The 14,208-nt window shown below is 42.3% G+C and overlaps 1 protein-coding gene across 1 annotated transcript in view; it reads left to right on the top strand.

Moving 5' to 3' along the window:
• Positions 1-14,208, top strand: part of ATP13A4 (ATPase 13A4) — a 123,390-nt gene that overhangs the window by 26,060 nt on the left and 83,122 nt on the right. Inside the window, exon 2 of the mRNA XM_081087044.1 lies at positions 12,461-12,634. Within this exon, the coding sequence (XP_080943170.1) occupies positions 12,461-12,634 (174 nt within the window). The remainder of the gene's footprint in view (positions 1-12,460; positions 12,635-14,208) is intronic.

Below are 14,208 nucleotides of genomic sequence, written 5' to 3'. Positions count from 1 at the left end.
GAGGTGTGAGAGTTTCATGGTGTAAAAGAAATGCAGAACCAGATCATCTCGGATCCTTCCTTCCCTCAGAGTTCATGACAGCATCCTCCTCCCTCCTTCATTTCTAAAATCCTATGGTAAATGAAAAATCCTATGGTAAGGAAATAAAGACAAATAATACTTGGGGATACAATTTATTGCCAAGATAAATTCCCCATTGATCAAAGAGTGGAAGTGTGACTTCGGAAGGAGATCACTGCTTTTCCTATGCTTTCTCTCTACATGTTCCTTTGAGAATTGTCTTAAGATATCAGTTCTGTTCTCTGCAAAATGATGTTTGACTGTTTGTTAAGTTCCACCAGATGCTTACCGTCTATGATGGTAATTTTTGGCTTCTCTGTTTATCAGTCTAATAATATTCCAATCTACTTCCTTAGATTGGAATCCCTGTAATGTAATCAGAGACATTTATTCACTAAAAAAATATTTGTGAGCCTACTATGTGTCAGGAATTGTTCTCCTGTGTTCCAGAATTACAGCAATGAAGAAGACAGACCTACTCACATTCTTGTAACTGTTCCTAAAAAAATAAACAAATTAGAAAAATACCAGTTAGAGATTTAAAATGGCATGATGTGCTAGAGCAGTGGTTCTCAACCTGTGGGTCGCGACCCCTTTGGGGGTTGAAAAACCCTTTCACAGGGGTCGCCTAAGACCATCGGAAAACACATATATAATTACATATTGTTTTTGTGATTAATCACTATGCTTTAATTATGTTCAATTTGTAACAATGAAGATACATCCTGCATATCAGATATTTATATTACGATCCATAACAGTAGCAAAATTACAGTTATGAAGTAGCAACAAAAATAATTTTATGGTTGGGGGTCACCACAACATGAGGAGCTGTATTAAAGGGCCGCGGCGTTAGGAAGGTTGAGAACCACTGTGCTAGAGAGTACTGGGCAGATACTTTATACTGTGTGTTCCGGGAACTGATCTGAGTATGGAGGCCAGACATGCCAGGGTGTCACCGAGAGTGTTTCAATCAGCCTTTAGTCTAATTGCCCTCATAATAACAGCATATATTTGAACAACACTTTCGCCACTACTAACCCATTTCATTATCATGACAGTTTTGTGAGGTAGGCACTAGTATTCTTATTTTTTCAGTGGGACAGTGACTTCCTGACAATACAATCAGTAAGTGTCAGAATCAGGTCTTGAAGCCATCTTTAACTGTGGCCTTTCTCTTGTTCTGCCTTGTCTCAGCTCTTCATTCTGAGAATAGGTCAGTGCAGTGAGGAAGCTCCCAGACGGGATGGGGATGGTAGTCCCAGATACTGACCGGTGTGTGCTCTGCCTGTCTTACATTTCTCAGACATCACCAGCAAAAAAAGGTTTTAATTTCAGCATCACGTGAGAACCTAGGAAATGCCTCTGGCCCAAGATTGCCAGATCAGAAGATTAAAATGTTACTTGTAGAAACCACCATCTGGTTGCTGGGTGGAGTCCCTCTTGCCCATACCCTCTCACTCTGCAGTTTGAAGCTTGTGAAAACCTGTTTAAAGGAACCTAAGAACCTGTCTGGGCAGCATATTCTTTAATTCAAATGTAAGCAATCAGCACAAGTTCAAGTACTGTCCCCCTGGACACCTGCCAGATGATAATATCAGAGAGCTGAAGAGGGAGTGCCCTGAGGAGAGGCAGCCTTCTTGGGCAGAAGGAGTTAAGTAGGAAGAATCTGGCTCTGTTACCTACCAGCAGGGTGACTCTGTGTACACTCCTTAACTTCCTTGAACTTCACCTTCCTTATTTCTCACCTACAGCTGATGTTGTCTTTTTTATGGGATTGTGAGGATTAAAGCAGAATATGGAAAATATATATTTAGGATGAGTGAGACATGATAAGAAGTAAGTATTCACATGAACAGTGTGTTTTCATGAGCTTCAGCCAAGTGGACAATTATCCCCAGTGCAGAGTGTTACCTTGCTGCCAACCCATGTGACAAGGAGGAGTTTCCTCAGCCCAGGCTGACAACCTCCTGGGCTGAGAAAAGGAAACCCTGATTAGTCAAAGGACACTAATATCCCAAGCATGTCTGTCCATCTTGCCTCCATAGCCAGACTGCTGCCCAGTCAGAGTGTCCAGAGGCAGTGGCACCTCTGATCCCGACATCGTCCAAAGGCACCAGTTCTAGGGAAGCCATGAGAGGTCCACCTAGAGGGGGAAGTGGAGGTGTGGTTTTTAAGGGCTCAGCAAACTCTTCTGGCCCGATGGCTAGCTGGAGTGGTCTATGTGTTTAAGAGTCCCCAAGTGCCACTGAAAGGTGCATTATTTGGCCATGAGTTCCTTGTAACACAATGATGCATTAACCTGTAATACCTTAAACTGACATTTTATCCTTCAATACACTCCATGTTTTCAGATTTTGCAACTTTGCTGAAGGCTAGTTCCTCCATCTGGCAAGCCCTCTCTCCGACTCCCCTTATGCAACTATTGACATTCCAGCAATTCGTTGCAAGTTCACTCAGGTAGCAATTCTCCTGAAAAGTTTCTCCTCATCTTAGTAGTGCAGCTTTATCATTTGAAACTAATAACATCTCCTCCCAGAAAACATATGACAATGTGTTCTGCTCTGAATTAACTTATTTTTCAACTCATCATCTTTCCTGTCAGACCCTCGAGGGTGGGAAATTCATCTCCAGGAGACCTGCCTTCCCTGTGGTCTTAGACACAGTAGGCACAAAGGAAGCAAAGACACCTTGAGGGCTTTATGCTGGAGATGCAGCACCTAAAGATTTCTATGATGAGTTCCTTGGTTCTGGGACCAGATACTTGACACTGGTGTCATTTCACTGTTTCTCAGGGTGTGGTAATATTGAGGCAAGAGAACTGAGACTCAATGGCCAGAGTGGTGGCATTCCAAAGCTACGAATGAGAGCAAAATGGAATTCCAAAGCCAGGAATTAAATGGAGTTAAATGACTTTCTTACAGTCTGCCACGGGACAGAGGATGGTGAGCAGGCCACTTAACTCCTAAGGATCCCCTCAAGGCTCATTCGTACCACCACTCAGAAAACGTCCACACTGTTCATGGAAAATGGGACACAGATGTTAAGTAGTCATCATTGGAGAATACTTCTTTAAAAAAAATTTCTTTATAAGACTGGGAAATTTGCACAGCTTACTCCGAGGCAATTGTGAACACACCTTTTGGTCCAGAGCAGGAGCCTGGGCAGCAGCTGTCCAAATTAGTTTGTCCCTTCCAGCCCAGATCTTGGTCTATTTCTGTGGAAGGTAAGAAGTTTGTGAAATTCAGTCTTAACTTTAGCAACTTTTGAACTTCTGGAGACAGATTATAGGGAGGAAGAAAATACACTTGTTCAAGAAATGTAGCCATCACACAGACTATCTTGAGTATGATGTAAATGATGAAACTAGTTAACATTTCCTAATGGCCAAAGGCAGAGAGCTGTATCTGGGGGTTGCTTATATTTTCTTACCCCCCTACCACAGTGGACTGACTTAATTTTTAGAGGGTTCAAGAGTGTTTAGAGTGTTTCCTTCCTTTCCTTTTCCCTTCCTCTCTTCCTTCCCTCTTTTCTCCAGTAGAGTCACTCATTTATTTATTCCCTCATTCAGCAAATATCTACCTTCGATTACCTGCAGATAATGTACTAGGTGCTCGGTAAACAGCATTGGAGGAAACAAATTTGAATGGCCAGAACTTAAAGTATTGTTGTGGGGACAGAAAAGAGGAACAGTTAGAAAAGAAAGCAAAAAGTACTAATTGCAAATTGTGCAAATGTCAGAGAAAAGTAGTTGTAAAGGGTGTGTGAGATCAGGGGTTTATAATTAAAATATAGGAGATTGGCTGAAACCTATCTGAGAAGGAAACATTTACTAGAAAAGGAGTCTTAAAAGGAAGAGAAATAGCAACCATGGGAAGATGCCGAGGCAGGAAAGGGCTTCATTAGTTCAGAGAAATGTTGAGTCCTTGTGGCTGCGGGAGAGTGAGATAGAGTGGCTCAGGGCGAGGAAGGAGGCGGGTGCAGACCACATGGGCACTTTTCTTTCTTAGCACCTCAGTTCCCTCAGCTTCAAAATGAGTTGCTCTGACCACTCCTGACCTTAGTGGTCATTTGGCATTAAGTGCAAATCCTTTTTTACTATAGATTTCGTATCAAAATGTTCTAGTTCTTCTCTGGGGATGATATCAGTGGCACTTGGTTATATCAGGGAAACTCAAATACCTACAGCAAGCTGATCAACCATGGCATTATTTTGGACACATAATTTTTTGTTGTGAAGGTTGGGGGGCAGCTGTCATCTGTATTGTAGGATAATTAGCAATATCCTTGGTCTCTTCTCATCAGTTACCTCTAACCCAATGAGAACGATCAAAACTATCTGCAGCCATTGCCGAATGTAATTTGGGGGCAAAATTACCTTTGGTTTGGTTACAAATCACTGGCGGCAACTCCAATGAGCAGGCCAGGTATGAACGGAGAATACAGAATCTAACATATGGCCTCAGTGTTGGGAAATAAAAAGCATGGGAAGGCCATGGGGAAGGGAGCCCACTTGCTCATTAGAAGGGAAGCATCCCTTACTTGCTCTGGCTGATTCTTTCTTCCTTTCCCCCTAAGACTTCAGTGCTCACAATCAGACTGTCGATATCCTTGATCCATGACACACTGTCGTTGCTTACCCACGCTGCGTTGCATTCTCAGTTAGTTAGCGTGCTCTTCCTAATCAGGTGATGACCCAGCCACCCCAAGCACAAGCTGGGACCTTGACAACAACCTACACTTGACAATGTAGCCCCTTATTTCCCTGCCTTGCCCCAGTACTGGTAAGCATTGTCCTGCCTCATGTTCATTTTTCCCTTGCTTTCCTTTCCATAGAGTTTTCTTTTACCCAACTGTATCCTAAAACATATATTTTAAGTTCTAGTTGTTTTTTACCTTATGAAAAGGTTTTCATGTTGATGTAATTCTTCTCACTGACTTGTTTCACTTACTAGTTATTACATTATTAAGAGTCATCCATACTGCATGATGCGGGAGTTGATTTGTTTGCAGTGCGGTTTAAGATCTTCCTGTGTGAACACACCTCAGGCTTCTTCTCACTTGACAGTGTTGGGTTAGTTCCTAGGTGATTATGCACATATATCTTGGTGCTCTTTAAATGATTCTTACAGTGCAAGGATGTGGGTACAGTGTGGTCACAATTTCCGATTTATTTTATTTTTATCTTTTATTCATGGGGGGGGGGATTTGTTTTGCCACTCATACATACATTCATTGGTTGATTGCATGTACGAGTGGAACATGAGTGGAACATTGGTATGTGCCCTGACCAGGGATCCAACCTGCAAACTTGGTGTATGGGGATAATACTCTAACCACTGAGCTACACTGCCAGAACTTACAATTTCTGATTTATTTTTGAGAAAAAGTAGACATCAGAATATTTATATGAAAATAATAGGAAGACCAATTTAAAGTTTTAAGAAATACTTAGCAGGTCATATTGTATTAAGCCTCCAATTTAAGGTTCCGGGTTATATCATTCAGGTTAAAATTTTCTCACCTGGATATAGAAATCCAGTTACCTTACAGGCCACTTAGAAAATCGTCCTTCAGCAGGAAGTGTGCAAAACAAGAAAATACTGAGGCAGAAATTTGAATAGGGCTTGGAGTTGGAGTAAACAATGAGGTGAATTGTTGTAATGCATGAAAATTATAGTAAAACTTTACCTCCCCACCCAAAGTAAGGGAAAAGAGATCATCTTTAGTGTGGTAAACTTTAAAAAATGAATTATTTAAACTTTCAAATATTTAATGAAGCTAGTAGAGAAAAACAAACTTGTCTTAAAGAGAAAAAATGGTTTTCAGACCAACAGCTTTTGTTTGTAATTTGATGCAATGAATTAATATGTTTAAAGAAGGCATATCACTCAGGGTGGAGAAGCCCAGAGAAGATTCCGGAGCCCATTTTCAGCACTATGCTTGCTTATGTCTTCATACCTACCATATATTTATCTGGCTGGTGGACAGTTAAGTACATACATCTCACTCTCTCATTACATCCTTCTCTGAGACCTGATTAACTTGAGTCTTCCCTGCTGGCAGGCCGTGGATGAGAAGGCTGAGAGCCACTCTCAGGACTTGGTGAGCCCCAGGGAATTTCACCCTGTAAAGCTTCTTGGAATCAGCCCCTGCCCTGCTCTTACTGTCACCCTCTCACCCTCACCTGCATTTCTGTGAGCCCCTGTCTTCATGCCTCTCCACTCACTAAGTGCTTACTTAGTGTCAGGCCCTGAGTTAAGTACAGTCTCTAAAGTCTAAACTGTGAAGGATCCACCTTGGTTCAGCCTCAGGAACCCCCTAAGGCAGGGTCTTCTCTAGACTCTGGGGACCTCCTGAATCTCTGTGGGGAAGTTTATGTGTATGCGCCTCTGTGTATTTTTCTGGGGGGAGAGTCTTTCGATTCTTCAGGGGTTCTGCTGGCTTTGGCCACTATTTGGTGACAAAGTTTAAACCACTGCTTTGGGGAGCACAGTTGCACTTCTTGACTACAGGATTTCTGTCGAGGAGAAGGCCTGCGCACCTGGAAGCCAAAGTTGAAGCCCTCTAAAGATACAAGGGATTAGATACCCAGGGACAGAGGGAGGAGAGGCATCTGTGGTTCAGAGGCAGATAAAGAAAGACACAGTGTGTTATTTCCTAATGCACATATACTGCCATGAGTGTCACATTCTTTTGACATTTTCCCAATATCCAATTTTTGGCTGATTGCTTCCTTCTAATGGGAGGTGAGGGAGGGTGGGATGTGGGGTAGCTGGGATATTTCCCTGAAGCATATTCACGGAGACGGAAGGCACTCCATAATGTAGGATGTAAATTGCTACGGGGTGGTAATAAAGAGCACCATGCTATTTTTTTTGCAATTTTAAACCTAGTATCTATTAATGGTCCTGGCAATGCAATTCACTTTAAGTTAGTCCAATTCAATTTACTTCAATAAACAGTAATTGAATACTCCTTATCTGCATTATTTCAGCTTTTCTACTGAAAATTGGCAGTGGGTTATGGGTTATGAGCTACTAACAGGTGGTGTAGTGCCCACAGGACTGAGAGCAGGCAAACTTTCAGAGTAATACTCTGGTGTAACTAGGGGAGAATTCACCTGGCTTGCCTGGGGCACTTCTGATCTACCCCTGTTGTCCAGTGTTATTAACAGTACCTCATTTAGGTGACATTTTTTAAAAAGAAGTCTTCATTGTTCAGATTATTGCAGTTGTTCCTCTTTTTTCTAGCCATAGCTCCCCTCCACCGGGTTCCCACCCCACCCCTTGCCCTTACCCCCCATTGTTCTCATCCATAGGTGTATGATTTTTGTCCAGTCTCTTCCCACACCCTTTCCCCCTGAGAATTGTCAGTCCACTTCCTTTCTATGCCCCTGATTCTATTATATTCACCAGTTTATTCTGTTCATCAGATTTTTTATCCACTTGATTTTTAGATTCACTTGTTGATAGATATGTATTTGTTGTCACTTTATTGTTCATATTTTTATCTTTACCTTTTTCTTCTTCCTCTTCTTAAAGAATACCCTTCAGTATTTCATATAATACTGGTTTAGTGGTGATGAACTCCTTTAGCTTGTTCTTCTTTGTGAAGCTTTTTATCTGACCTTCAATTCTGAATGATAGCTTTGCTGGGTAGAGTAATCTTGGTTGTAGGTTCTTGGTATTCATCACTTTGAATATTTCTTGCCACTCCCTTCTGGCCTGCAAAGTTTCTGTTGAGAAATCAGCTGACAGTCGTATGGGTACTCCCTTGTAGGTAACTAACTGTTTTTCTCTTGCTGCTTTTAAGATTCTCTCTTTGCCTTTTGCCCTTGGCATTTTAATTATGATGTGTCTTGGTGTGGTCCTCTTTGGATTCCTTTTGTTTGGGCTTCTCTGTGCTTCCTGGACTTATAAATCTATTTCTTTCACCAGGTAGGGGAAGGTTTCTGTCATTATTTCTTCAAATAGGTTTTTAATATCTTGTTCTCTCTCTTCTTCTGGCTCTACCATAATTCAGATGTTGGTACGTTTGAAGTTGTCCCAGAGGCTCCTTGTACTATTTTCATATTTTTGTATTCTTTTTTCCTTTTGATTTTCCAGTTGGGTGTTTTTTGCTTCTTCATATTTCAAATCTTTGACTTGATTCTTGGGATCCTCTAGTCTGCTGTTGGATCTTTGTATATTATTCTTTATTTCGGTCAGTATATGCTTAATTTCTAATTGGTCCTTTTTTATATCCTTGAAGATCTCACTATATTTCTCAGAGGTTTCTAGAAGATTCTTGAGCAACCTTATAACCATGGTTTTGAACTCTATATCCAGTAGTTTGCTTTCCTCCATTTCTTTCATTTGTGACATGTTTCTTTGTCTCCACATTTTGGCTGCTTCCCTGTGTTGATAGAGCGGCTTTGTGAGCTACATGTCCTATAGGACCCAGTGGCTCAGCCTCCCCAGTCATCTGAGGTAAATGTTCTTGGGTTCACCCCTTTGTGGGCTGGGTTCACAGTCTTGTTGTAGTTAAGCCTTGGTTGCTGTTGATATCACTGGGAGGAATTGACCTCCAGGCCAATTGGCTGTGAGGACCAGTTGTGTCTACAATGGGAGAACTGCTGTGCTGGAAACACCCTTATGGCGCAGGACTTGCTTCAGTGGGGCTTTGGTGCTCACTGAGTCTGCCCCCTGAGTGTGTTTCTTATGGATCTGAAGGGTTGCAATCTAGTGTGGTCTTACTTTGACCACTGGGTATACTGGCTCTTCTCCAAGGAGGTGCAAAGTCAGCCACTGCCTGAGGCCACCCAGCAGGAGCTACAGAAATATCTGCAGATTTCTCTCTTTGGGGTTTGGAGGTGCCCAGATGAGGCGCAGCTGTGAAGCAATGCAGGCTGCTGACGAGCCTTAGGCCTTCTTTTGGAAGCTCTGGGGTTCTTTGACTCAGCTGCAGTTTGTTAGGTTAGGTTGCAAAAGGCCAGACTGTCATTGCAAAATTCTCTGTGCACAGCTTGGGTGAGGTTGTAAATTGGGTGAGGCGTGGTCTCAGGGAATCACAGGGGTGGTGCAAACAGCAATGGTTGCTGTCAGCCTTGCCCTGATAGGTCCCTGGGTCTCTGTGTCCCATGGCCCCATGGAGAAACAATGAACGCTGCAAGCACCTCTGAGAGAAAGCTGCCCTCGTGTTCTGGCCTGATGCCAGACAGTCCAGTTTCTCCCTGTATGAGTTTGGGTCCCCAGAGTCTCGCCTGGAACTGAAGTTTAGAGCAGTCGGGAGTTTGCATCTCCCTCCCATTTGAAAAGGACAACAGTGTATCCAGCTGCCAGCCCCTTTTGCCCACACCTTCATACCTCTGCACTTCCGCACCTCTGCACCTCCTACCGGACTCAATGCACGTTTCTCTTTCCTTCTAGTTGTCAAACTTCCACTCAGCCATCCTTTCCATGGTTCTGGATGATATCTGTTTTGTCTTTTAGTTGTAGTTTTGATGTGGTTGTGGGAGGCAGTAAGTACGGGCATTTACCTATGACACCATCTTGGTTCTCTAGTTGACAATTTTTAAAAATATATATATTTTATTGATTTTTTACAGAGAGGAAGGGAGAGGGATAGAGAGATAGAAACATCGATGAGAGAGAAACATTGATCAGCTGCCTCCTGCACACCCCCTACTGGGGATGTGCCCGCAACCAAGGTACATGCCCTTGCCCGGAATTGAACCTGGGACCCTCCAGTCCATAGGCTGACGCTCTATCCACTGAGCCAAACCGGTTAGGGCTAGTTGACAATTTTTGTAGTCACCCCTCCATATAACCCTTTTATTGCCTAACCTTATCTAATCTTATTTACGTCTGTGTCTCTCTTCCTATTGAATGAATGAGCTTCTATGAGACTAGAGACATGGTCTCATTCATCTCTGTGTCCAACATGTGCCAGCTATTTGGGGGACACTTAAAAAACAGTTGTTAAATTGAATGGAAATTTGAGATGAATGAAAAAGAGCCTTAGAGTGAAAGTGGCCAGTTACATTATTTCCTTATTCTGGGAAGATCTAGACTGGAAGCTCAGTTTTGAGTTATGGATGAGCTTTATCTAATAATTTTTTAAACTAAATGTGTAAAGAGCTTGTTGAAGTGCTTTTAAGTACTCACTTAATGTTAGCTGCTATCATTGTTACCCAATAGCTGCTAATAATTATGATTACATATAATAACTTTAAACTTCAGTTTTTCTTAGCTGGAAAATGAGGATAGTCATTCCTGTTTACTTAATTTTGATAATGAACGTGAAGACACTGAAAACTACAGAGGTTCTCACTGCATTGCCTGTGAAAGAATGTGTGGTAACAGGAAGGTTTGTGCTATAGAAGTGGCATAACTCAGGCAGATTGGATGGGGCTCAATGGCAATATAAGAAAACTTTTAAATATTTTTAAAAGATGGCTCAGTTGGATGGGAGAAGTTGATCTATTTTCAAGTGTCAGAACATAAAAAAAGCACATGGGAAAAGATGGTAGGATGGACTCAGGACAGACACGGAATTTAGGATTGGGACCCCACACAATGTGGATTAACGAAGCATTGCTTCAGGCTTGGCATCTGGAGAGCAGCGATTGAGGTTGGGAGAGGAGTTTTTATGTCAAGATAGACTTCCTATTTCGCAAACTCAGTCAAGAGCTTGTACTTCTGAGTCAATGTGAACATTTTATTAAAGGTAAAGCAATGTGGGCCATTCCCAAGGAAGCCATTCAGCACCTGTAGGTGTTGCTAATGAGAGGGAGGGGCCTAATTACACATGAAGCAACTTTCAGCCAAGAATCACAGAACCTTTTCTGATAATGTAATCTTTATCAAGGGAGATAGAGAAGCTGGTAGATTTAAAGTGGCATGTTCTTGCTCCTTGTCATCTTAACAGGCAATTCTAACAAGAGCAAAACTAATGACACCAGGAATTTTTCGATCTAAATGCCAATAAACAAGGGGGTAGAATTTTAGATCTATACTTCGGGAAATGGTAAAATAATAGTAGCAGTAGCAACAGCAGCAGCAGTAAGTGCTTACATAGCATTAACACATATTAACTAATTTAAGCTTTATAATAAGGGTGGGGAATCTTTTTTCTGCCAAGGGCCATTTGGATATTTATACCATCATTTGTGGGCCATAGAAAATCAACTTAAAATTAGCCTATTATATTTGGTCAAATATTTAATTAACATACCCGTAATGCTTTTGTAGGGCCAGACCAAACAATTCTGTAGGCCTTATACAGTCCACAGGCCAGGTGTGCCCCACCCCTGCTTTATATCAATCCTGTGAGGTGGGTACTATCACCACCCCCATTTTATGGATGATAAACTGAGGAATAAAGAGTTTAAATAAGTTCTTCAAGATCTCACCCAATGAGTGGCAGAGCTAGGTTTTAAACCCAAAGTATCTTGGTCCAGATAATGTGCTTTTAACCATGACTCTCTGTTTCTCAATTTGAGCCATTCTAACCAGTATAAAATGTACCTATGGCTTCATGGAATATAGCTGTGAAACTGAGGCCATAAACTTCAGGGGTGGTTTTCTATTCTGTCCCAGGCTTTCCTTGGAAAGAAGAAGTTTGCACAAATTATAACTTATTAGAAGTAAGACTCTTATCCCTTTCATATTTGTATCCTCCAGGGCCCATAGCAGGTGCTCTATAGGCATCAAAGTAAACCAAACAGTCTTTATGATTTTCCACCTCTTTCTGTAAAATTCTCTTTGCTATTGAACATGAGAGGAGGGTGTGAATGCATAGCGCTACCCTAAACTCCCAAAGGGAAGGTGGCATTTCACCAAATCCTGACTCCAAACTCAAGGTTTGGCTCTAGTCCTTCTTACCTACTAGGCTGTTGGTCCCAGCCAAAGGAATCACTGGTTGCTGGGGTCACCTAGTGCTCCTGTCACATGTTCATATCTGTAAAAGCTGTGGATTATGTTCAAAATTGGAGGCTGAAAGACCTGAGTTTGAATATTGGCAGCCAAACTTCTTAGCTATGTGGTCTTGAACAAGTCATTCTATTCAGCCTTTCTGAGCTCAGTGTCATCATTTATGAAACGAGGGTGCTAGCCTATTCAGAGAAAAATTGTGAGAGTCAAATAAGACAACATAGCACCTAGCATAGTGCTGCTGGGTGCTCAAATTGCAGAAACTGAAATTTCCAGTTATATTGCAACTTCTTGGAGGCCTGTGATCATATCTTACACGTTGTCAGGGATTCTTCTCCACTCCCTCCACCCCTCTTCCTGTCCTTCCCTCCTCCTGCTTGACTTCTTTACTCTTTTCTCTGAGTTTCATCACCAAAACCCCAATTTGTTTATTTGTTGCTTATTGTGCTTAACCAATATTTGGGGTCCTTTTGGTTCTGCCCCAGGAGATATTTGGCTACCAGACTCACGGCTGCCGGAAAACCCTCTGCCTTGCTGGATCCATCTTCTCATTTGGGATCCTCCCCTTGGTGTTTTATTGGAAACCTGCTTGGCATGTGTGGGCAAATTGTGTCCCGTGCTCCTTGCAAGAAGCAGACATCGTGTTGCTAAGGACAACAGTAAGTGTGCACTTGATTTTGTACCTGGGGGCCCTTTCGCTTAGATAATGTGGAGAAATGTGCACAAAGCAGGTGGCAGGAGGAAGCTCCAGCCTCAGATTCCATCACAGCCTTGCCTTTACATATTCACCAAGAATTCAATAATTTGTGTATTGTGGGATTTCACAGGATATTCCCTTTAAACGTGTGAGTTATATGAATATTAGAGCAGAAAATTACCAGTTAATAGCTAAAAATAATAGGTAGTGGGAAGTAATTAAGTCAGGCTACAACCCACAAAATTCACATTGACCCTTCCCCCCCGCACCCCCCCCCCCCCCCGCATGCTGACATATTCATGCCTATCCCAGCCCCCTCCACTGGGGCGACTCTGAGGAAGGAAGGAAGGGGGGAGGTTGGTTGGAGAGGAGGAGCACTCCTCTGAGGAGGATACTGTCTTCCCCTGCTCATTTGAGAGAGCCACAGTTATTGACTGGAGTGTGTTGCATCCTGCAGATATGCTTGGGTAAGAAATGTAACCATCTTGTCCCCAAGGTCATTGGCTTTCTCTGCTAACCCAAGATCCTGGCATTAAGTGAGTTTTTCTAAATTTGCTCCCATAATACTTCCTCCTAGCACTCATTACACTTAGGCAGTGTGCATAGTTTCTGCCGGATTGTCAACTCCATAAAGGAAGGGATCATTTCTAACTCAATTGCTGTATCCCTAGTTCCTGCACGTATTGGGGATTCCATAAACAAATGGTGGCTGAAGACTGAAGTGAACATTCCTATTCATAGGCATCAAAGGACAGTCTCAGGGAGGATGCTTTTTTGCCTGAGTGTCTCAAATAATACTTCAGTCCATATGACTCACAATGACAACCAGATTCTTGATAAATAAACCTCTATTGAGCTGTTAGCTTCTTCGGTATACAGAAATCTCTCTAGTAAACATTATATTTAATTCAGTAAGAGGGGAAGATAGTCTCATAACTGGGCAAAAATATTCCACATTTTAATCTAACAGAGTTGGGGCTAGAACTCAATGAACTTGGCAATTGGATGAAGTTTGTCTTTGTTGACTTACTCCACTGGCATCAGCCCAACCCCTTGTTTCTGGATCCTGGTTGCTTCAAGAACCACCTACTCTATGTCCCAGCCTAGCTGACATGTGAACCATAACGTAAGTGATAGCTGAGGCACCTCCTCCCAGGGTCAACTGTATTTTAACTAAAGACTTTTGGAAAATAAGCTTCAATACTTTAAAAATGCAAGATTATTGTGGAGTAAGAACAAGTCATATTGATGAGGTTGGGGTGGGAGCCTTACATCACTGCTGGCTCACACTATCATGAAGGGTCACAGAATATGCATAAGGGAAGAGTGCCTGGCACTTACCAAGGAAGACTTCATCATTTGACCAGTGAGGAAATGGGGCCAGGAGAGGGGATATAAGTTACTGCTTTCCTAGGTGGGTGAGGGGCTTAACTAGGATAAGTCCCATATATCCTAGCTCCTAGTGCAGAGCTGTTCCCATGCAATTGTACTTAGACCATAGATTCCTAAACTTCAACCAGCACCGGAATCACCTGG

The sequence above is a fragment of the Myotis nattereri genome (assembly GCF_964212035.1).
Source record: "Myotis nattereri genome assembly, chromosome: 3".
Taxonomy (NCBI): domain Eukaryota; kingdom Metazoa; phylum Chordata; class Mammalia; order Chiroptera; family Vespertilionidae; genus Myotis; species Myotis nattereri.
This window is presented reverse-complemented; position numbering and strand designations above follow the sequence as displayed.